The 22,344-nt window shown below is 53.8% G+C and overlaps 1 protein-coding gene across 5 annotated transcripts in view; it reads left to right on the top strand.

Annotated features, from left to right (window-relative positions):
* COL27A1 (collagen type XXVII alpha 1 chain) overlaps window positions 1-22,344 on the top strand; it is a 151,600-nt gene that overhangs the window by 33,652 nt on the left and 95,604 nt on the right. For 4 of the 5 annotated variants that reach the window (XM_042242831.2, XM_060408850.1, XM_027964087.2 and 1 more), the window contains exons 6-12: window positions 4,065-4,118; window positions 5,625-5,678; window positions 15,233-15,277; window positions 15,909-15,962; window positions 16,392-16,436; window positions 19,602-19,655; window positions 20,532-20,576. In XM_042242831.2, coding sequence (XP_042098765.1) covers window positions 4,065-4,118; window positions 5,625-5,678; window positions 15,233-15,277; window positions 15,909-15,962; window positions 16,392-16,436; window positions 19,602-19,655; window positions 20,532-20,576 — 351 coding nt within the window. The remainder of the gene's footprint in view (window positions 1-4,064; window positions 4,119-5,624; window positions 5,679-15,232; window positions 15,278-15,908; window positions 15,963-16,391; window positions 16,437-19,601; window positions 19,656-20,531; window positions 20,577-22,344) is intronic. The other variant, XM_042242832.1, reaches the window with a different exon arrangement.

Below are 22,344 nucleotides of genomic sequence, written 5' to 3'. Positions count from 1 at the left end.
TTATACTGTGTGTCTCCCTCCTCCTCTTATAATGTTCTGGCTATTTAATCTGTCAGATGTATTTTATGCCCATCTTAATAATTTCCTTAAAAAAAAACCTCTCTTGGGCTTTTTCTTGGAATTGTATTAAATGTGTTTATTTGTGAAGAATTACCATCTTTAAAATATTAACTTTTTCCATCTAAAACCATGGCATATCTTCCCATTTGGTTGAGCTTTTATAATGTCTCATAATAAACCTCTATAGTTTTTATTGCATGAACCTGGCATATTTCTTACTAAGTTTGTTCTTAGAAATTTTACATTTTTGTTGTTGTTATGAATGGAATATTTTCCCCATTATATTTTCTAGCTGGCTTTCAGCTATTGAAAAAGAACTATTGACTTTGTATATTTGTACTTTTGGTGTTTATTTTACAACCATGCCCTTTGCTGAATTATTTTATTAGTTCTAATAGTATTTCACTCAGTTCTCCTGAATTTCTAGACAGGCACTCATATTGTTTGCAAAAAAGGACATATTTTTGCCTCCTTTCCCTCGAAGGTTAGTAGTCTTATTTGTTTTTCCTGCCTTATTGCCGAGGCCAGAACTTGCAAACACGTGAAATAGTAGCACTGATGGTGAGAGACCTAGTGAGTCTTCAGAGGACCTCCCAGAGCCGGGGCCGGATGTGGCCCAGTCCTAGCCCTAGAGTTGTCTCTTGAGACTCCACCGATTTATTTTCTCACTTGGGAAATATTTTTCTGATGCCTCCTCTGGGCCAGGCCCTTTACTACGTACTTGGGATCATGTGTCTTGCAAAAGATGACTTGCACAGGGGATTTCTGGCCCAGAATTTTCCGGTCCCTCATGGTTTGCTCCTTCTTTGTCTCAGCCCCTTGTGAGGCCTCATGTAACCAAAGCCTTCTGTTCTTTCCACTTTCCAACTTCATCTGCAAGAAAGAAGCTCATGGTTTCCATTCCCGCTCTATTAGTAGCATTTCTGCTTTCGTATATACCTTCCTAACCATCTTCTGGCTCCTCAAGGCTCTGTTAACTAGAGTCTGCTGTTCCATACAGAGGGAAAGGGACTTGTCCAAGATCACACAGGCTCATTGGCTGGAGAGCTGGGTCTGGCACCCAGGTCCTCAACCTCTCCGAGGTATAAACAATTAATTAGACTTTATTATTCCTTATATCTCTTACTGGAGAACTTGCAGGAGTCTGGCTGGGAAGATGGATAACTTTCTGCATCCCAGAAGTCACACCTTCAGCTGAGCAAGAGTGCCTTGAGCATCCCTGGAGCCCACACTGCATCTGCCTCCCTTCTTGTCTTCCTCCAGCCTTAGCTTGGCTGATTGGCTCTCAGTCTGGGTCAAGTTCTCCTGGCTTCCTCTGGTACTCCACATATCACTCATCATAGTTGTTCATCTGCCGTGTATTGAAATGTAAAGATCTTGGGCTCTGGAAGCAGACTTCCTGAATCAGAATCCCATTTATGAATTATAGGATCTTGGACAAATTATTTACCCTCTCTGTGCCTCAGTTTCCTCATCTGTGAAATGGGGATAGTGATCATGGCTCCCTTTAGATGTACGTGTTGAAGACTTAGAAGAGCACTGGAAAATGCTAGAGCAGCCCAGCATTACCAGTCTCTGGTTTCTCCCCCGAGAGGTCCCCATAGGCACGACTTGTGTCCTGATCCCCACCGTGGTATTCCCAGTGTACACTGTAGGGTGTGTAGATGTTCAGTAAATTTCAGTGTTCTTTTGTTGTACTCAGGCAGGGAATAAGTCCCAAACACGGTGCTGGCTGCTGAGAGTACAGAGAGCAGTCCATAGAAACTAAAATGCCCCTGGGTATGGCCTCTGGGCAAAGGGACCAGTCTGGCATCCCTTCGCGTCTCAGTTTCCCCCTTTGTAAGATGACAGAACAGGATGCACGAAGGCCCACCCATGAGAGCATTTTAAGCCCCGCTCCTCTATAGGCTGCAGAGCGAGGTGGGCAAGGGCGGGGTGGGTAGAAGCTGCTATCCTTTTTTGGCCATTGGAATCCTGGGTGGCCCTGGGCCTGGCCTTGCACATGGACATAAAAGGCATTGGAGCTGGGCTTGTGAACGCCGAGGCTGGGAGAGTGTCAACAAGGGGCTGTTGCAGCATGAGGCTGTTGATCCTAGAGGTGAGGCCTGCAGCAGTGACCTGGATGGACCTAGGTGGACAGAGAGTTGGGGTTCTAGCAAGGAGGGACTGGCCTGCAGCCTGGGGCAGCCGGAGGGCATGTGGAAGAGGCATCTAGGCTTCCCATTTGTAAGTGAGGGCTCTGGAGTCAGATAGACCCAGGACCTAGTGAGACCTAGTGAGACATGGCCTCTTACCTGCATGCCACCCTGGACTATGACTCAGCCCCTCTGAATCTGGGGCTTGGTCCTGTGTTGCCACGTGTGGGTGTAAGAGGGCTGGCGAGGTGCTGCGTTGAGTGGGCCTGGCACAGTGTCGGGCACGTGGTGGGTGGGCAGTGAAAGGGCGCCCTCACTCTCTTAAGGCTTGTTCCGGTTTGGAATGCAGTGATTTCTCATGCAGAGTGACTGAGTCAGGATTTGGAAGATCTGGGTCCAGACACAGAAGAGAATCAAATGGGAACTAATTAAAGTTGGCCAAACCACCCTCCCCACGTGTCACATCCATCATCTCACTGGCTCCTTGCCAAGAAACCTGGATGCCAGGCGGCCGTGTGTCCCTGTGCCCCTGTGTGTGTGTGTGCGCGTGTGTGTGAACATGCATCCATGTGTCTTTGTGCACATGCCTCAGTGTATGTATGTGTGTGTGTGTGCTGTGCAGCCTGCATTTTAAAGGTGAGGAAACAAGCTCAGAGAAGTGAAGTCACTTGCTTGAGACCCTACTGTGAGTCTGGCTTAACCCAGGACTTCTGACTCAGGACCCAGATTGGGGAGGGAGCTGGGGAGTGAGGCTAAGGGACAGAGATCAGGAGACTGACTTCTCAAAGGACTGTCTCCTGAGTAATTTAATCAGGTCGGGCCACAGCCCAGAACCCTCTTTAGCTGTAAGAGACACATTTGGTAGGTCCTTCCCTGAGCACGTGCTCTTAGAAGCCAGGATCCTTGTGATGGGGAATGCTCCCTTGTGCTTGGGACTAGGAATGCCGGTCTGACTGGGGACATACTACTTGTCAGTTTCTCTGCTGTTCCCTGCCTGTTCTAACTTGTTAGGCCCCAGGTTCTGGGAATCACCAATTCAGGGTCCTAGTCTTAGCTCTGCCAGTGCCTCAGCTTGGGTTCCTGGGCTGTCCTTTTCCTTCTCCAGGCCTCAGTTTCCCTGAATGTGTTATGGGGTAATAGCACTTCATTGTCCGCTTCATCTAGCTATTCTTGGAACCTGGTGGGTTGAGGGATGTTGCAAACTGTGAAGGGCTATACATAGATTAAGTGGCTGTTAGTGCACTGGCTCTAGGTGATTTGAGACGGTGAGGTGAGCATCAGGGGCTAGGAAAGCAGAAAGAATCAAGCTTAACTTCAGGATGTGTCTCTTAGAAGGTCTCTGAGCGCCCTTGGGGTGCTCATCACCTGTGCAGTGGGCCCAGGGATCTACAGGTTGGTGGGGGAGGATGCAGTCAAGCTGCATCTTGGGAATGTTTCTGGTTTGGCTAATGGATGATTGAGGGGGAGTGGTTTTCTACTTGGGGGTGACTACCTGCACAAGGACCCAGCAGCAGGAATGTGCAAGTCCCGGGGGAAGAAGAATCGTGGTCTGGGGATGGGGCAGAGGGGCCCTATCTTTGGGCTGGGCTGGTAGGAGGAGAGCGAGTTCTGAATAGGGTGGGTGGGACCAGATGATGGAAGACTTGGGACACCCAAGGGGGAGTTCAGACTTGGTCAGTAGGGTGGTGGGCAGCTATGGAGGGTTGCTGGAACAGGGGAGTGATGGGATTGAAGAGGACCCCATGGAGGAATGTGAGTGGGGTACAGGGGGAGGGCATTTAAGCAGAAGACAGGGATATGAGCGTAGTTGGTGGGGAGATACCCTCTTTAGAAGACGTGGCGGCCAAAGTGGAATTGTTTCTGTTTCAGGGACAGAAAGGGGACCCCGGGCTCTCACCAGGAAAGGCCCACGATGGGGCAAAGGTAGGTTTCCAGGGACCCCAGCGCTCAGGGAAGTGGAGGAGTGGATGGTAGGGAAACCGCTGTGCTGGCACAAACCTCCTGACAGAGGCCTCTGCGTAACAAAAGGCCGGAGGCAGGATGTAGAAAAGGACGTGGTCTGTTCTCTTTGAAGCCCTTGAGCTCTCCCTGCACCAAACCCAAAGCCATCCCTGCTGCCTTCTTCCCATGTGCAGCCAATAAAACCGACAAAAAAATGTGGCCTGTGGACATTCCTTTGGTGACTGTCCTTTGGCCTGATGCTCTGAGTGGGTTTTCTGCAGGGCCTGCTAGGTGGCCCTCGGCATCCAGAAGCTTCTTGGTAGCACACGCCCAGGAAGCTTCCAGCAGACATTCAAAGACCCCTCCGAATTGGTTAGTTCGACACACAGGTCTGTGGAAGGGAATGGGCTGGAGAGGCAGGGCTGCCTGACCCTGAAGCGCTGAGAATAAAACTTCTCAGGACGTGGAAGGGAATGGGCTGGAGAGGCAGGGCTGCCTGACTCTGAAGGGCTGAGAATAAAACTTCTCCCATGGAAGAGAGAAGAGTTAGGCCCAAGGACTTCATTGCCCCTGAAGCATCCACCCTGTAAGTTAAGCAAGGGGCCTGGAGGGAGTGGAGGTCAGGCCAGAACAGGGGAACCCAGAACTCCAAGATCATCCAATGTCCCGGACATCCATCCTCTGGAAGGAGTCCTTGAGTCTGGTTTCCTTCTGGACACAACCCCAAGGCCCTCCTGACTGGAAGAACCCTGCTTCTCAGCCCAGCCTCTGGTGCATGGAGACTTAGAGATAGCGGCTTCTATTGATTTCTCCGAGACACAGGTGGTTCATTCCTTCACATCTTCAGGAGAAGTTTTCTCACTGTGTATATACATCCACATGCACCCCCATTGGATCCTCGTAAGCTTATAGCCCAGGCAGCTGGGCCTAGCTTGCCTGGGAGGAAACAGAGGCCCCAGAGGTGGGCGGCTGGAGGCCCTGCAACTGGTCAGGTGCAGACCAGACTTTGTACCCAGGCTGGATGACCTCCAGGGGCCCAGGCTTCTCTCCTGCTCCTGCGTTGTCTGCTCCTGGGTCTCATGGTGGTGGCAGAAATGCCCCCTACTGGGTGGCCACCATGCCCAGCACGGGCAGGAGGGAGGGGGTCAGGAATGCAGGAGAGGGATTGCCAATTGAAACAGGTTGCGTGTTCTCCAGGGCAGTGGTTTGCAAACATAGTTTTGGTGGTGTAACCCATTCCCCAGATGGTTCCTTCTGCCGAAGTCCAACATAGAAAACAGATCAAATGGAGCGACTGAATTAAGTGGGGAGGGGCTGGGTCCCCTGCCTGTTCGGCTGCCCTCACCCTGCGCAGAGGACCTGAGTCTCCTCTGAGGCCTTTACGCCTCCGTGAATCCTATTCGCAAGCCACTGGCCGTGGTAGGCCGAACTTTCAATGAGTGTCTGCTCCTGTTCCCCTGTCTCACCCCGTTTTCTGTGTTTTTTCAGGGCGACATGGGCTTGCCCGGGCTCACTGGGAATCCAGGACCCCTTGGACGAAAGGTACACCTTGGTGCTGATGCTTCGCTTTGTCCAGTGGGTTTCCTAGCAAGCAGGGTCTTCAGGCAGGAGTGCTGTGTACTGCCTCTCTCCAGCCCTGGCCCAGATCCTTAGCAGTGGGCTGGTGGCCAGAAGGGAGAGAGGTTTCTGAGGGTCTGTGCTTACCTGGGGGCATGGAGCACCTGGGCTTGGAGCAGGTCCCCCCCGACCATGGTTAGTGAGATGTGACAAGAAGTGACCCTGGTTTGCTGTCCTTCCTTTTGCAGCCCAGCTGCTCCAGGGAGGTCCTGAGGGTGCTCTCGGTGGTGGAAGGAATATTGTCAGAGCCAGGAGCCCCCATAGGTTCAGCTCTACCTTCCATGAGCTGAGTGGCCTGGGACCTGCACATCCCCTCCCTGAGCCTCAGCCTTCTTCTACCTGGAGTGACCATGATCTACCCTGTCCCCTGTCCCTGATCTCCCGGGGACTATAAACCACCGGCAAGGTCTGGAGCCTGGAAGTTGAGAGAGTGGGCTCTGGGGTCAGCTGCATCTGGACTCTACTCCCTGCTCCACCATTTGCTCGCTGTGTGACCTGGGGCAAGTCAGTAACCTCTCTGGGTCTAATATCATCACTCCCATATACTTCAGGGAAATCTCTATAGAGGCAGAGTTCTCTGTGCATTCTGAGCTGTTCTCATCCACACCCCAGCACTGCATCAGTCAGGCAGGGGGTGTTACCTCTTTGGGGGAAGAGCTGCCATTTTCCTAGGTGGTGGGTCTCTGGCTGGCTGTGCCCCTGAATTCCTCTCCAGCTTCGCAGCTAGGGTGTCCCATCCTTCAGACTCAGCTCTACTTGTGCCCCCTCCAGGAAGCCCTTCTAGAACCCCAGCTTTTGAGTCTAGAGCCTCTACTCTGCTCAAAGACCCATAGTCCATCTAGACTGCGTTCTTTTCAGCCCCCAGACCAGCCTCACCAACCAGGACATGCAAAAATGGTTTGTCGCTCTTCCTACAGAGCCTCGTTCAGGGCCTGTGTGTAGTAGGTGTTCAGGAAACAGGGAGGACAGTGCAGGGTCAGGGTCAGTTGCTGTTTTTGCAGGAAAACCCCCCCCATTGCTGATGGGTTTTCAGTCCATAGATCAGCCGAGGGCTGCAGCTTGAACATCCATGCTGGCTCCCAGCTGTAGCCACAGCTGCCCTCTGCCTTGGCCATCTGGTTCTCATTTGGGCAGTCGTGGCATCTCCTGGCTCCATCCTGTCCATGCTCTGAGGGTCTCCTGGCGCAGGTGGGCGTGGAACATCACTGCCCCCCAGACTCCTTCTCCTCCAGCCTCCTCGGCCAGAACAGGTCCTCCTGCAGATCTGAAGAAGCCAGACCCAGCAGGAGTGCGTGGCTGTCTGTGAGCTGGGGAAACATGGTCTTTTTGGCTCAGAGAACACAGAGGGACTCCCTCTCCCCACTCACTTCCTCTCTGGGCTCCAGCGCTTTCTGATGGATGAGGTGTGAGTGGAAAAGTCTTCTTCCAGTCCTGGCTCATAAAGCAGCCAGTGGTGGTCTCACTTGGCATGGGAGTAGGAATCTAGCAGAGCAGGCGGGAGATGGAAAACCAGACTGGACTGGCTCCTGCCGGGGGTTCTAGCCTTCCTGCTCTTAGCAGATGTCCAGGGAGGCCCAGAGTCCCCAGCCCAGGGGAACCAGCTCACCAGAGCAAGGAGAGACATCTTTTCTAAATTAAGGAAGAGTCTCTGTGTGGTAGGAAAACGATTTGGCAAAGCCATTTCCACCAAGCCCCTCTGGCTCCAGTCGAGGCAAACACAGAGGAGTCTGGTCTGGCAGGCCAATGTCACCTAATCACAGTGGGTGGTGGGCAGATCATGGGGGTGCTCGGGTCTCAAGGCAGGGACCCCTGACCAGTGGTGGGGGTCAGGAAGGCAGACAGTGGGGTGGGCAAGCTCACCTGGAACCGCCCCTGTTTGTCCGTAGTCTCTCCTCCCGCAGGCATCTTTTGGTAACAGTGGTAGCCACATTGCGCTGGTCCTGCTGGATGGTTTCCTGCATCGTCTCATGTGGGGAGCCTTGAGCGAGAAAGAACGTCAGTGGCTGAGAGGCGAGGTCAGCGTGCCCTTTGCTCATCAGCACATTGAATTTTGGCGTCACCTCATAGTGACACCAGTAGCCCTATTCATTCATTTCTTCAGCAGGATGGATTGGTTGTCTGTTGCGTGTCGGGAGGTGTGCAGGCCTCTGAGCTGAAAAAAGAGACAAAAATCCCTGATCCTCAGAGTTTGCAGTCTTGTGGGAGGAAGGAGGCAATAAAAATGGTGAAAATACGAGATGTGTTAGAAGATGAAAAAGGCCATGGAGAAAAGTGGGCAGGAGAAAGGGACTTTGAGTTGGGAGCTTCTCATATTGACTAGTGTGACAGAAAGGCTTGCTGTTCCTCATCACATCGCTTCCTCATAATAGCCTCCAGCAGTTAAGCAGTATTATGCCCATTTTACAGCTGAGAAAACTAAGGCCCAAATAGGTCTCATTCATTCATTCACTCTTCCAGTCATTGCACAAAGATGTACCTAGGTACCTGGCCCTTTGCTGACACGGGTGTTAAATGCCAGTGAGATCACTGGGGGCTTTCGGAGAGTGACGTCTACAGCCCTGGTTCCCAGCCCCTCTGTGTGTGAGAACCAGTGGGGGAGTTTGTCCTCTACCTCCACGGGGGTTCCGGTTCAGCTGGTCTGAGTGGACTAGAGCACCAGATCGTCAAGTGCAGCCAAGGCCGAGAGCCACTGGGTTAGTGGACACAGCTGCCAGGGTCACTAAATGGCAGAGCTGGGATTTGAACTCAGGTCTTATAACCTGCAGGCCCCTTCCCTCTCTACAATGCTGATGGAAATAGTTTCTTACATAAGAGCCTCCCCACCTTCAATAAGGCTCCCTTCTCCACATCTGTCTGCGATGCTAGCCGAGGGACTCTGCTGAACTGATTCCCAAGGGCAGGTCAGACACGCCTGGATGGAATCCCAGCTCTGTCCCCCTCCTGCTCTGTGAGCTTGGGCAAATGGCCTCAGTTGCTTTGTGCAGTGTTTCGCAGGGTTAAATAAGATGCTATGTCCTCAGCACCCAGCATGAATGAACGAATGATCATGAAGAAGCAGCACTGAAGAAGGTCTTGCCCGCTTGGTCCCATTAGTGATCTTGCTTAGTTACCAGTTAACTGCCCTCCCTTGTGGCTTAGATGGTAAAGAATCTGCTTGTAATGCAGGAGACCTGGGTTTGATTCCTGGTTTGGGAAGATCCCTTGGAGAAGGAAATGGCTACTCACTCCAGTATTCTTGCCTGGGGAATCCCATGGACAGAGGAGCCTGGCGGGTTACAGTCCATGGGGTCACAAAGAGTCGGACATGACTAGGGACTCACACACACACACACACCCTCCTCTAGCCCAGAAGGCTTCGAGAGCCCTGTTTGCTCCTTGGGAGGGCAGAATCCAGTGCGGTCCCTAGTCTAATCCCTCTGTCTTCTCTCCTATAGAGCAGCGCTTCTCAACTGCCCTCAGGGAGCAATTCATAGTGGAGGCATTTTTGGTCATTAGCCCCTGGGAGGGGGCGCTTCTCGCTTTGAATGAGTAGACGCCAGAGATGCTGTTACAGATCTTGTGATGCATGGCACACACACCCCACCCACAGCGAAGGCTGATCCAGCCTGCGGTGTCAGTGGTGCCAAGACCAAGGAATTCTGCTGTATAGAAACCCTTGAAGCATCCAGCTCACGTGCCCTGGGCCTTCCTGCCTCCCTGTGTTTGCTTATGCTGGGCTCTCCCCTGGCAGGCTGTCTCCTCCCTACTCGTCTTCATGCATCAGTCTCTCGATTTACCCTCACGTGCCATCTTGTCCAAGAGTATCTGCCCAGCACCTCCAGGCAGAATTCCTATCTCCCTTCTCTCACACCAGCGCATTTTCTCAGCCTCTTTGGGACTCTGCATTTTCTGGCTAGCAGGCAACTCACTGATATTCTTGGCATAGTTGTCAGACTAGACCAAGTTCACAGAGGAGGACCTCTTCTTTGTTCCTCATGTGGAGCTCAGCACAGTGCTGGACACAGACATCTGCTCTTCCACCCCACACCTCCCTGCCTCCTCTGCCCATGGCAGACATAACTAGTTGCTCTTTCTTGCCAAGCCTAATTCAGACTCTACCTTAACACATTGCCCCAGGTAGACATCACTGATGGAATAAAGTTGGTACCCAACTTGAAACTTCCTCTTGGCTCCCTCCTGCCACCCTCACCCTGCCCATAAGCCCTCCCTATGCCTTCTGCGTGGGCCACTGTCTGAGAGTCTGTAGTAAAATGGGCAGGCAGAGGGGGTCATCTGGGGATGTTTTTTGGGGTGTGTGTGATTGACAAACCTTAAAGCAATCTCCTGCCTTTCTGCAGAACTGCCAGTTCTATCTGGACTTAGCACCCCCAGTTCCATGTAGCACCTCCAGTTCCAAGCAGCACCCCCAGTTCCATGCAGCACCCCCTACTGAGAACCTCCTTGGATTCCCCCTGTTGCTGAGCTGGTCTGATCTTCTGGGACCCGTACCCACTCTGTTTGTTTGTTTTTTTTCTTTAAAGAACATTGATTTACTTAAAAGAATTATTTATTTTAAATGGCTCTACTGGTCACATCATTGCGGCACGTGGGATCTTTTGTTGTGGCATGTGGGATCTAGTTCTCCAACCCAGGATAGAATCCCAGCCCCCTGCTTTGGGGGCACAGAGTCTTAGCCACTAGACCACCAGGGAAGTCCCTCCGGCTCCGTTTCTGAACTCCACTGACCCTCTGCTCTCCAACGAGGCTCCTCCTTCAAGCCTCAGCTTACAAAACCACCTCCTCTGCTTGGGTGTCTGTACTCTCCTAGCAGTCAGCGCTATTTTGTTCCGCTTCGTATGTGTTTAAAGCCCATATCCTGTTCTAGAAGGTAGAGAGCAAGTTTGCCGTTTACCTGTGTATTCTTAGTGCTAATATAGAGTCTGCCACGTTGGTGGGGTTCAGCAAACCTTTGAATGAAGGAGTAGGCAGATGAATGAAGGATCTGTACAGAAGCTCTACCTTCCTGCTCTGACCTCTCTCAGGTACCCGCTGAGCAGAGTTCAGCATCAGATGCCTGACTGTACTGGGATGGACCGTGCTTTCGGACAAGCCACGCATCACATTGCAGAATCCCATAGAATCCTATCGTTTGGGGGCCAACAGGATGCTTTGAGAGGTCAGCTAGGGAAACTGAGGTGCAGAGAGGAGCAGGAACTTGGCGGGCATGATGTCGTGGCTCACTCCACCTCTTGGCAGATGTTTCTTCCTCCTGACTCTTTCTGTTGAGGGGCTGTCCATCCTGCTGGCCCCCCAGTGTGGCCTGGGGGCTGCCAGGGTGGTGGAGAAGTTTAGCGGGAAGCCTCATGGAATGCTGAGTGGGCCTGGTGAGCTTTATTCTACTGCAAGAGAAGCTGGGGCCTCATGCAGGCTGAGGTGTAGCCTTCAAGCTCAGCGTGCAGGAGGGGATCCGCTGAGAGGTCTAGGCTGGTTCTCAGGACCCCCAGGCAGGGGCAGGACCCCCCTCCCCTCTCTGCCCAAAGCCCAAATAGCATCCCAGCCAACGGGGAGACTGTCTGCCGTAACAGTGAGGTGATGTCTGGTTTTTACTTGTGCATTGTAAGCAATGATTAATCTGGCTCCCAAACCAAAATATAGCCCGAGTTCTATTATAAACACGGGTCCTGTGGAGACCCGCCTGCTGAGCAGCCAGAGGCCCCTTGCAGATTTCTGTGGTCCCTGGAACTCCCCTGAAGCCTCTGCTCTCCCCTCGTCCCAGTCAGGCAGACATCACCCGTGGGGAAATCACTGTCCGTGGGTCCACCTTGCGGTCAGCGCCCGCCCTGTAATTGCTGGGGCCCTGGAGAAGGTAATGGTTTAGATTCTTGCAAGACCTGGGGCCCTGTCATTTGAAGCTATTTGACTGTCCCCAGCTTGGTAAACACTGTTAAGGTGCTTTCCAGGGAGCATAGGAACCCCCACCCCCACCCCAACCCCATGTCTTGTCTGTGTTCAGTCTCAGCGGCTCCCAGTCCGCTAAGAGAAACACGGGTTCGTGGCAGTGTTCAAGGCCCTTCCGGGCCCATGGTTTGGAAAAGACCTAGGAACTGTGGACAAAGCCCAGCCCCGAGGGGTCTGGCGTCGTGGGGAATGGTCTGGGGTTGGCCGTAACTTGCTAACTAGCCTTTGGCGAGTCCCTTTACATGTCTGAGCCTCGGTTTCTCATTGTATCCAGTGAAGGAAGCTGTGAAACTGATGGCTTAGGTCCCTTCCAACTCAGACAGTGAGTTCATGATGCTACAGTGATCCGCAAGCTCAGACCTGGGGAGGTGAGTCTGTAAGAGGGTCTTCCCCTTGGTGACCCCGTGACTCTTCCAGGTGCGCTCGGGTCTCAACAGTTAGGACTTAGGACTTCGCAGCCTGCTCTATGGCCTCTTTACCTCACTAAGCTTCATCAGTTTCCTCATCTGGCAAGTGCATGTGGTAATCCCTGCCTCTCAGGGATGGTAGCAGGTTGTTGATGAGATGATGCGTCTAGGCCTTAGTGAGGGGCCAGGCATAGAGTGAGTCACCGTCCATGTCCCCGATGGTCATTCACTTCCTTTTCACTGCATCCTGAGTAGAAGATTTACTTGAAGAAGATTTACTTCTGGGATTTCACTGATAAGTCTGCCAAAGCATTGGTTTCTAGCTTCTTTGTGGCTGCAAGGAAGCCAAAGGAGCACGTGGCGCTCAGGGCTCCCTGGACCCCTCTCTCGCTTCTCTTGGGATTCTTGCTGCATTATTGCACAGGCTGAGTTTATTATTCCTGGGCTGAGTCACACAGCGTAGAGCTCGAGGCTCCATTCAGCTCTTCATGGGAAAAGGCTTTGCTTGTTTTTCCTCATCTGCCGGCTTCAAGTGGAGAAAGCATGATGGTCTTGCATCCTGTCCGTGACACATCCTTGCTTAAAACCCTCCTGTGCTTTCCTGCCATCTCTCCACCTGGCATGCTCTGGCTTCCTGCTTCCTCTCTGACCACCTCGTCGCTCTGCCCCTCACCCCCCACTCATTCTGCCCCAGTCCCACGGGGCTCATTCTTGCTTGAGAGCATTCTCCCTCAGGGTTTCTGCCCCTATTGTTCCCTCTGCCTGGAAAGCCTTTCCCCAGAGAGCCAGCCTGTGTCCAGCTTCCCTGCCTGCCACGGTCACCACCCTGCCCATCGTGGCCCTGCTCTGGGTCCTCCGACTCTGCTCACTTTTCTCCATAGCACTAGTTGCTGCCACACATTATCCCTTTTGCAGAATTTCATTTTCGGTGATGATGCGAAAACACATCACGTGCATTTTCCCATCTGAGCCGTGTTCGTGTGTGCAGTCCAGCGGCATCGGGCATGTTCACATTGTTGCGCAGTCGATCTCCAGGACCTTTTCATCTTGCAAGACTGAGACTCTGCCCCCATGTGAGCAAATCCTTGAGACATTACGTTTTATATTTATTTGTTTTTATATCTATTTAATTAGACTGTAAATTCCGTTAAGGCAAAGGATCTTGTCTTCTTGTTCACCTAATGCGTAGAATGGGGCTGGAGCATGAAAGTGCAGCAAATGTTTGTTGAATGAATGAATGAAATATAAAGATCATGCTACTAACAGCAGCTGGTCTTTATGGGGCCCTTGAATGCAATGTGGTGCTAAGTCTTCACACATTATATCATACAGTCTATAATGCCAACCCCTGAGAACCCCATTTTGCAAGATGAAACCAGGGCTCAGAGAGGTGGCTCCAGGTCCTCCAGCCAGTAGGGAAGCAGGATAGGGATCCAGATTAATCTGAAACAAGCGATCTTAACCACTCTGCACGCTGGCTGCTGACTGTGACCTCTGCGTCAGTTTGCCCACTGGGGAAGAATGGCATGCTGGCGGAATCTCACCCTGCCATGTTGCATCAACCTCATGGGCCCCAGGTCTGAGAGGCAATCACAACGCTGAGCAGTCTCGAGGCGTGAGTAGGTGCAAAAGGAATGCTCGTAAACTCCCTGGACCTCTTGGATCAGAGCGATGCTGTTCATGATTAAAGAGTGCCGCTTTCTGGGGGTCCTAGGGCGTGCCAAACGTGTGTGCCTGTGGGTGTTTGTGGAGGTGCATGAACTGTGCATGCCCAGGGGGGCTGCAAGGCTCTCCGTGTGGCCTCCGGTGTCAGAAGGACCCAGTGGTGAGCTTGAGCTGCTGCTCCTTAGTAATGGGCTCTGGACAAGTGACTTCCGTTCTTCAAGACTCGATTTTCTCCTCTGCAGGATGGAGATGATATAAACAACAGTGGGTAGAGGGGGTTCACAGGCAACGCGTGCGTGTGTGTGTGTGTGTGTGTGTGTGTGTGTGTAGTCTAGAGTCTTGTTAATCACCAGCCTGGGATATCCCTAGGGCTTCTACCTGCAATGCAGGAGACCCGAGTTCGATCCCTGGTTTGGGAAGATCCCTCAAACACGACTGAGCAATGACTAACACTCTGGGGGATCCCTAGAACTCCTAAGTTCTGGAACACCAGAAATGAAGGGTACTCAGAGTTCTAACTCCCTTATTTGACATCCAGAGAAGGGCAGTAACCCCTCCAGGGTTGCACAGTAAGTCAGAGATGGTCTGGACCCAGCACAGGGCTCCTGTGAGCCGGGGGATCTAATGGAGATCACCCCGTCTCCACCATACTGTCTGAAACAGAAGCCTCTGCTCCGTCTTGTTTCGCAACAGCTCAAAGCTTAGGGAAGTTTGCAGTCTGGGGTTTCCCTGCAAAGAGTTCCTTACACTCATGAAATGGTCCAAGTGGCTGTCTCCAGTGCCACCTGAAGGCACACGCTCATTTTGATTCTCTTGACCTGGAGACCTGGCCTTGGACCATGGGAATTAAACCATGGGGACAGGGCACATGATTGGTACTGAAATGTCACCAGAGTCTTTCTCAGTCAATCTAGTGGCCTCTTTTCCCCTGGAATAGTGGCTGGAATCACTGGGAAGAAGTGGGGTAGCTATTTGGGGGTCACACAGTTGGTCAATATGTGTGAGATCTTTTCTGATAGGGGGTTAATGAGAAGGTTCTGACAGAAAAATCCCAGTATTGTATGGTGGGTGAGCACAGCCCAGACTTTAAGGTCCTCATCAGTCCACCCATCACTCAGACATCCCTCCAGCCCTGCTTCGGACATTCTTACCTTCTCTCTGGGTTTGGAAAGAAGGGTGGTGATAACAGCATCAGTCTCTCCCAGTTGCTGTATCCTAATTCAGCTTACAAGCCCTGCCCAAGGAGGGATCAATCCCGGCTGTCTTCTGGTCTAAGAACCATTGGTGACGGGGAGGAAACAGCAGGATGGCTGATATCTCCACTCGGGGAGCAGTTCTCAGACGTGTGCTAACATACATCCCTGCCGCAGCGCCTGCAGTGCTGCAGAGGCAGGCGGGAAGGCCGGGCCTCTGGGATCCCAGGACCCAGACGCGTCTTCCTAGACTCAAGTGGTTTCTTTCCCTCCACAGGGACAGAAGGGTTATCCTGGACCGACGGGGCACCCCGGAGAACAGGTGAGGGCTGCAGCCTCAGCCCCGCCCTCCTCGCCCTCCCTTGCTCCAGCCCCACTGCCTGTCCTTGGCCTCCACCCCACCCTGCCCGGTTCCACGAGTAAGCTCCAGAGCCAGGAGGCTCTGCCTCCCATCCCTCTGGGGCCCCCACCAGACCCCACCTCTCCCCCAGCCACATCTGCCTGAAAGGGCTGGAGTCCACGCCGGCCCAGTGCTGGCATGAGCCGCTGGACTCCGGTTAACGCCATGAATAGCTGGCCTGTTCCGGGCGATGTTAGGGGATATTATACACGCCGCCACGGGGTTTGCAGGAATTTTGGCTGCCCCAGCCCAAGTCAAACATCAGCCGCTGCCAGCGTGGGAGAGCCCAGCCAGGCCCCCTCAGTGCTTTATTCCTGGGCTGCAAGGACAGGGGGTTTTGTCCCTCCAAGCTGGTCAGACCGGTTTCTCAAAAGGGTGGGCTGGGAGAAGAGGGTGGGTTAGCAGGGGCGCCCAGCAGGCCGATGGCCTCCCCTTTCGTCTCACATTCCTGCCCTTCTCTTTGTCCATTGTAAACCCCAGTCCCCCACCGCCCTCCAGACCTGGAGCTGGGCAGGGTCTCCCCTTTCCTTACGTTTCTCTTGTTCCTTTGCAGGGGCAGCCAGGACCCGAGGGTAGCCCAGGGGCCAAAGGTTACCCTGGCAGGCAGGTGCAGTATATGGCTTCTGGAAGCTCTGTGGCCGTGGTGGTGTGGAGCTGGCCACGGGTGCCCCCAGGCAGAGGGAGGCGGTGGGCTAGGGGCCCAGGAGCTATACCTACCAGGTGTGCCCGGAAAGAAAGGGCTGTTCAGGGGGCTGTGCTGAGAAGCCTTCTCTGAAGGCAGCAGAGCAAGGATACTCAGGAGGAAACAGAAGAAAGAGTAGTTCTGGGGTGTGAGGGCATGGCTCCAGAAGCTCTCCCAGCCACCTGCTTGGGGCCCTGGGGTAGCTGGAGGCTCTGTTTGAAGCCCGGGAGGGTAACCCCACTCCTATCATACAGAGAGACAGGTGAAGCCAAAGGAGACAGGTCTTGGCCTGGGTTGTGGGCAGCAGCTAGGACATCTCCATATGCCCTTGCCCTTCTGTCTTTTGTGTTTCAGGGGCTGCCTGGACCTGTAGGAGACCCTGGGCCCAAAGGCAGCCGGGTAAGTGTGACTTGGCAAGTGCCGCCTGCCTGGGGGCCCGGGTGGGCATTTCCTGTCCCTCCAGTGGGCCTGATGGGCAATCCGGGCTGTAAAGCCTGCAGTGTCCACCCAGGGTCTTCTGGGAGAGCTGGGGCCTCGGTCTTCCCGCCTGAGTGCTCCAAAAGCAGAGGGACAGAGGATGGTTACATGGCCGGGAACCCTGGAGCCAGCTTGGTCTCCACGGCCAGGCAGCTGGGCAGCACAGGTCGGCTGGAGCCTCAGCCACAGCCCATCTGCTATAATCACACATTTGCTTGCTGTGTCCCCCAGCAAGTCCAATCAGTAGGGAACCAAAGCTGGGGCCACTTTGTCTGTCCCTGGAGTCCTCTGAGGCCTCACTCTTGCACCTAGCTGAGGGCTGGGGTATCACCCTTTAGGGAGGGCAGTCCTGACCAATGAGTGAATGTTGGCCAGGCCTGGAGGCTAATGGAGCATCTCCTCTGCCCCTCCTTCAAGGCCCCTGAAACAAACCCTGAGTAGCCAGCAGGCTGTTTGCCCATCTTTCCCGTGGGAGGGATGTCCATTACTACCCCTGGCTTGGTTAGGGGGATGCTAGGAATTTGGAAGTAAATACTGCTGAGGTGGGCTCCCAGGTGGGTTGTGGGGCAATGGAGAAAGTTCTGGGTGAATTGAATGGGGGGTAAAATGGAGTTTAGAAGACTAAGAAGCAATCTAGTGGAATCCTGTCTTCTGTATACTAGGAAACTGGGCTCATGATGGGGCCCCAGTTCCCACAGCTTGCCTAAGGTGGGGCTAGGATTGAGGACCCAGGTATTTGGAGGGCTGGGCTGCCTGCCTCTTAAAGAATGCTCAGCAAGTGGGTCATAGAGTCCTCGGTCAGGCCAGGTCAGGTCAGGTATGACGTGTCCTTCGAGCCTGAGCCAAAGCTATTTATGGCTGCAGTCTCAGCCCGAATCCCTGGACCTGATGGGCGGATGTTAGGAGAGAGGCTGGGAGGTGGGAAAGTTCCCCAGGACGTGTTGATGATGTCAGTGGTGATGATGATGGTGATGGGGGCGGGGCAGTGATAGACAGGGGCTGAGGAGGCTCCTGTCCTAGGAGCTGGGCCCCTCCTCCTTCCCTTTATCCAACTGTTCCCATGAACTCTGGCCCCAGAGGGGCCTCCTGAACTGAGGGAGAAGGGCTTCCTGGTTCAGCCCCAGGTCTCTGATCTACCAGGAGGACCGGAGGAGCAAGGCAGGCTAATGACATCTGGGGCTGCTTGCCGTTTGCCTTGCTGTGGCATCTAGAGGCCGCGCGTGCAGGGGACTGCTGGTCTGACCCTGGCACACCCATTTTCAAGGCCACAGGGCCCTGAGCAGCCTGGGTGAGCCAGGGCCGCTCAGGCTGCCCGCCCAATCCTGCCATCACCGGCCTTATGTTTATGAAGTAGGCAGAGCACAGACTTGGGGTCAGGGCAGCTGGTTTGGAGACCTACCCTGCCATTAACCAGCTGTGGGAGCTTGGGCACATCTCTGGACCTCTCTGAGCCCATCACTGCAAATCTGGGATATAAGCCCTTCTAGGAATGATCAGTAAATATCATTTGTTAAGATGATGCTGAGAAAGGGGCCTCGTGACCTCTTCTAGGGATGGAGAAATGCTTGTGAGCCTGCACTGGTTGCTTGTTTATGGGAGGCAGTGTGGCGAAGTGGTTAGAGGGGCCCTGGCCCTGGGAATCAGATGACCTCAATTCAAATACCACATTCTGCTACGTGTGACCCTGGGCAAGTCACTTAGCCTCTCTGGGCCTAAATGACCTCACCTCTACAGGAGGCTGACTAATAATGCCTACTTCCTGAGGGTGTGGAGAGGGCACAGTAGACGCCTTAAATGCCTGCAGAGCTCGGAGAAGTGTGCTTTGTGCTCAGTAAATGTTAGCTTATGTTGTTCCGTTGCCCAGTCGTGTCCGACTCTGTGACCCCAGGGACTATAGCACGCCAGGCTTCCGTGTCCTTCAACATCTCCCTGAGTTTGCTCAGACTCATGTCCATTTAATCAGTGAAGTCATCTCACAAACATCTAGAGAGTACAGATATGATAGGAACCCTGGGCTAGGTTCCTGCTCTGGAGAGGTTCCCTGGCTAATGAGGCCATGAAACGTGGAGAAAGAGAATGAAGATACAGAAGAGAAAGTGGTGAATCTATTAAGTGGGGCACAGATAGGGGCTTTCTTGGTGGCTCAGTGGCTAAGAATCCATGTGCAATGCAGGAGTCACGAGAGATGCAGGTTCAGTCCCTGGGTTGGGAAGATTTCCAGGAGGAGGAAATGATAACGCACTCTAGTATTCTTAGCACGCATGCAGGGCGTATAAATAGGGGACCGGGGAGAGGGGAGGAGGTTGCTTCTGGTTGGAGGCATCAGGGATGCTAGCCAGAGGAGAGAACCTCCGAGCTGGGCTTGAAAGCATTGGTTCTGCAGTTGTGGGGGTGGGAAGGGCATGCCTGGTGGAGGGCATGGCATGGAGAGAGGCTGGAGGGCAGACGATCCAGACTCCACCCCTGACTCTCTGTGCCGCTTTCTCTCCAGAGCCTGGGTCTTCTTTTTCAGCGAGGAGGAGGATGGGCCATCTGCAGGGTCCTGGGGAGGGCTGAACTCAGCGGCACATGTGCTTGGCAGGATGCCAGCACACCAGGGTGGTAGCAGCTGTCACTGCCGGCCACCCTCAGGCCGTCTAGGGTGATGCGAGCCCCACGTGCACAGCCTTGGAGGCCTAGAAGGAGGCATTGCAAGAGCCGCGAGTGCCCGCCAGCCTCCCTGGGAGGGTGGGTAGGGCTTGGTGCCACCCCAGCATCTAACCCAGCAGAGAGCTTCCTTCCAGCAGGTTCAGGAGCCCTCGGCATGGGGCGGGCCTTCCCCTGCGAGTGCCCGCGCCCTTCCCTGGCGTGAGGGTATGTGCCTTTGGACTACATCGTGGAAGCCAGCACCATGCAGTCCATGGGCATATACACTTGCCTCAAGGCCTATGTCATCGTGGAACCACTGGAGCCGCCGCTACCGCCAGCGAGGAAGAGGAGCCAGGCGCCAGAGCGCAGCGAAGGGGGGTCTGGGCCGGGCCGGGCCAGGACGGGCAAGCCACAGCCCACCAGCCAGCCCTTCTGACCTCCCCTCTGCTCTTTTCCTAGGGCTACATTGGGCTCCCGGGGCTCTTCGGCCTGCCAGGGTCCGATGGAGAGCGAGTGAGTATGCCTTCTTGATTTATCTCTCACCCACCCACTTCCTCTGCCATGGGCTGGAAAAGTTCTAGAATCCCTCCTGGAGGAGGTGCCTCAGAGTTGAACAGGCCATCCACTGAGGGTGAAGTCGAGGCAGATGCCTTCCAGACACAGAGAAGAGCATGTGCAAAGTCAGGGACGGAAGCTTACTTGGCGAGTTTAACAGCACAAAGCTCTGAGTGCAAGGCAGGAATGCGGATGGGAGACGGGCTGGAGGGGGCCCCTGGGCACAGCTATACGGCCCCCAGGAACTGAGATCAGGAGAGGGACTATTCCGAGAGCATGAGGAGCTCCTGAAGGGCTTTCAGCAAATGAGAAATGGGCTTATTTCAAATTTCCAATCAATATGGCCCATGGACCAGATCCCACCAGGCACGAGTTATGTGAAGCTTTCCTGAACACACCACGCTCGTTTGTGTATGTGTCTGGGGCTGCTGGAGTTTCCAGGACAGCGGTGGTGCGCCCCACCTGCCTCTGGACCGGCTCTGTCCCCTCTCCACCTGAGCCCACATTTGGAGACTCAACTGTAATCTCATCAATAAGCTGGTGAAAGAGAATCGCAGGGAAACAGCAGGAGCATTTATTATCGCTGAGTACCAGAGTCCTGGGTGCTTTCCTTAGGAATCTGCCAGCTCAGGTCCTTGCAGGCCCCCACTCTGAGGACCTGCATTTAAGGACCATCCATCCAACATGCACATCACCGGTGCCTGTTGTCTTTGTGGACTGGATGCCAGGCTTACTGTGACTTCCTCTTGTGGGTGGAGGCGAGGCTGGTTGGAGCAACGCTGTTAGTCTCCTGCTGGAATCCTGTCCTGATCTCTTCCCCGTTTCCTTCTACAGGGTCTGCCTGGCGTTCCTGGCAAGAGGGGCAAGATGGGTAGGCCGGTAAAGATTTTCCGTGTCTATTACGCAGATTCTATGGGTGAACTTGACCTCCCACTGGCCATGTGGCCCCGTCCACCCATGGCCTGGGCATTCTTCGCTTCTCTCTGCTCCGCCCTGCCCTGCTCTGCTTTGAGTGTGTGGGCAGGCATGGGGGGCTGTCTGGGCCTCGGGGGCTGCTGCCAGAACACTTGAGTGGCTGCTGCGCAGCTGGGGCTGGGGGCTCCTGAGGACTCTGGGCCCTTCTGGGATGCGCTTCTCAGCACGTCCAGCAGTTGTCCTGCAAGGCGCTTCTGTGTCCGGGGGCTTCTGTTGTCTGGGTCGTGAGTGTCCATGCTGGGGGCCTTGTCTAGACCGGGTGTCTGTGCTCCTGTGTCTGAGAATACTCAGCCTCTGTGTTGTCCTAGCGTCACCTGTTTCACTGCTACACACGCAAGGCCAGAGGGCCCTGGGGTGTCGGGCAGGCCCACTGGAGACGTGACCACAAGATGGGCTCAGCAGGAACCCCAGTTCACCAGCTCTGACCCTGATTGTCCATTGTAGAAGGAAATTATTTCTCCCTTTGTTTGGGCATCTGTGGGGCAGGAAGAAAAATCCAAGGCCCAGAAAGCTCAAGTAACTTGCCCCAAGTTTCACAACAGAGCCAGGATACTAACTCGGTCCTTGTCCAGGGCCTCTGATCTCAGTGTTGGCTCAAGTTCACTAGTTGGCAATAATGCTGCGGAAGTGGATTCCTAGAATCTTCGGCTTGGGGGAAAGTCATTCATTCCAACGATCTCATTTTTCACAAGGGGAAACTGAGGCTCTGAGAATCAGGGTGATACGTCCAGGGTCCCATTGTCAGGTCGAAGGAGACCCAGGATTGTAACTGAAGCATCTTTCTTTCAGGCCTGGCCCCTGCTGGTGGCTTAAGGCTCTCTGCTGCTGCCCCACAGGTTAACTCCTGGGCTTGGAACCATCTTCATCTCTGGGTCTGGGCCTTCCTTTGTGGTTGATGGAGAAGGGATAGTGGGGGAGTTAGAAGGTGAGAGGCAGCTGCAAGGGAGCCAGGAACACTCAAGGGTGGCCAGAAAGGGGGTTGACTGTGATTCTGTGGTTGACATGCGTGTTCATGACACCTTACCTGTTGTAGTATAGGGATCTGGGCCCTCTGGGGGCCAAGTCGGGTGGTGGGGTTCAGAGAAGAGAGACATTCAGGTCCTGACCTCACGGAACTGACAGAAGGGGTACCTCACCCTCAGACGTAGACCATTCTGCGGCTGACAGTTCCTTTGTGCCTGAGGGCTAATTGTTGTTGTTCAGTCGCTCAGTCCTGTCGAACTCCTTGCGACCCCGTGGACTGCAGCACATCAGGCTTCCCTGTCCTTCACCATCTCCCTGAGTTTGCTCAAACCCATGTCCGTTGAGTCGGTGATGCCATCCAACCATCTCATCCTCTGTCCTCCTTCTCCTGCCCTCAGTCTTTCCCGGCATCAGGGTCTTTTCCAATGAGTTGGCTCTTCACATCATGTAGCCAAGTATTAAAGCTTCAGCTTCAGCATCAGTCCTTCCAGTGACTATTCAGGGTTGATTTCCTTTAGGATGGACTGGTGGGATCTCTTTGCTGTCCAAGGGACTCTCAAGAGTCTTTCCCAACACCACAGTTCAAAAGCATCAATTCTTCGGCACTCAGGTTTCTTTATAGTCCAACTCTCACATCCATACATGACTACTAGAAAAACCATAGCATTGACTACATGGATCTTTGTCAGCAAAGTAATGTCTCTGCTTT

Source organism: Ovis aries, chromosome 2, assembly GCF_016772045.2.
Source record: "Ovis aries strain OAR_USU_Benz2616 breed Rambouillet chromosome 2, ARS-UI_Ramb_v3.0, whole genome shotgun sequence".
In the NCBI taxonomy this organism is placed as follows: Eukaryota; Metazoa; Chordata; class Mammalia; order Artiodactyla; family Bovidae; genus Ovis; species Ovis aries.
Note: the sequence above shows the minus strand (reverse complement) of the source record. Positions and strands in the feature narration are given on the sequence as shown.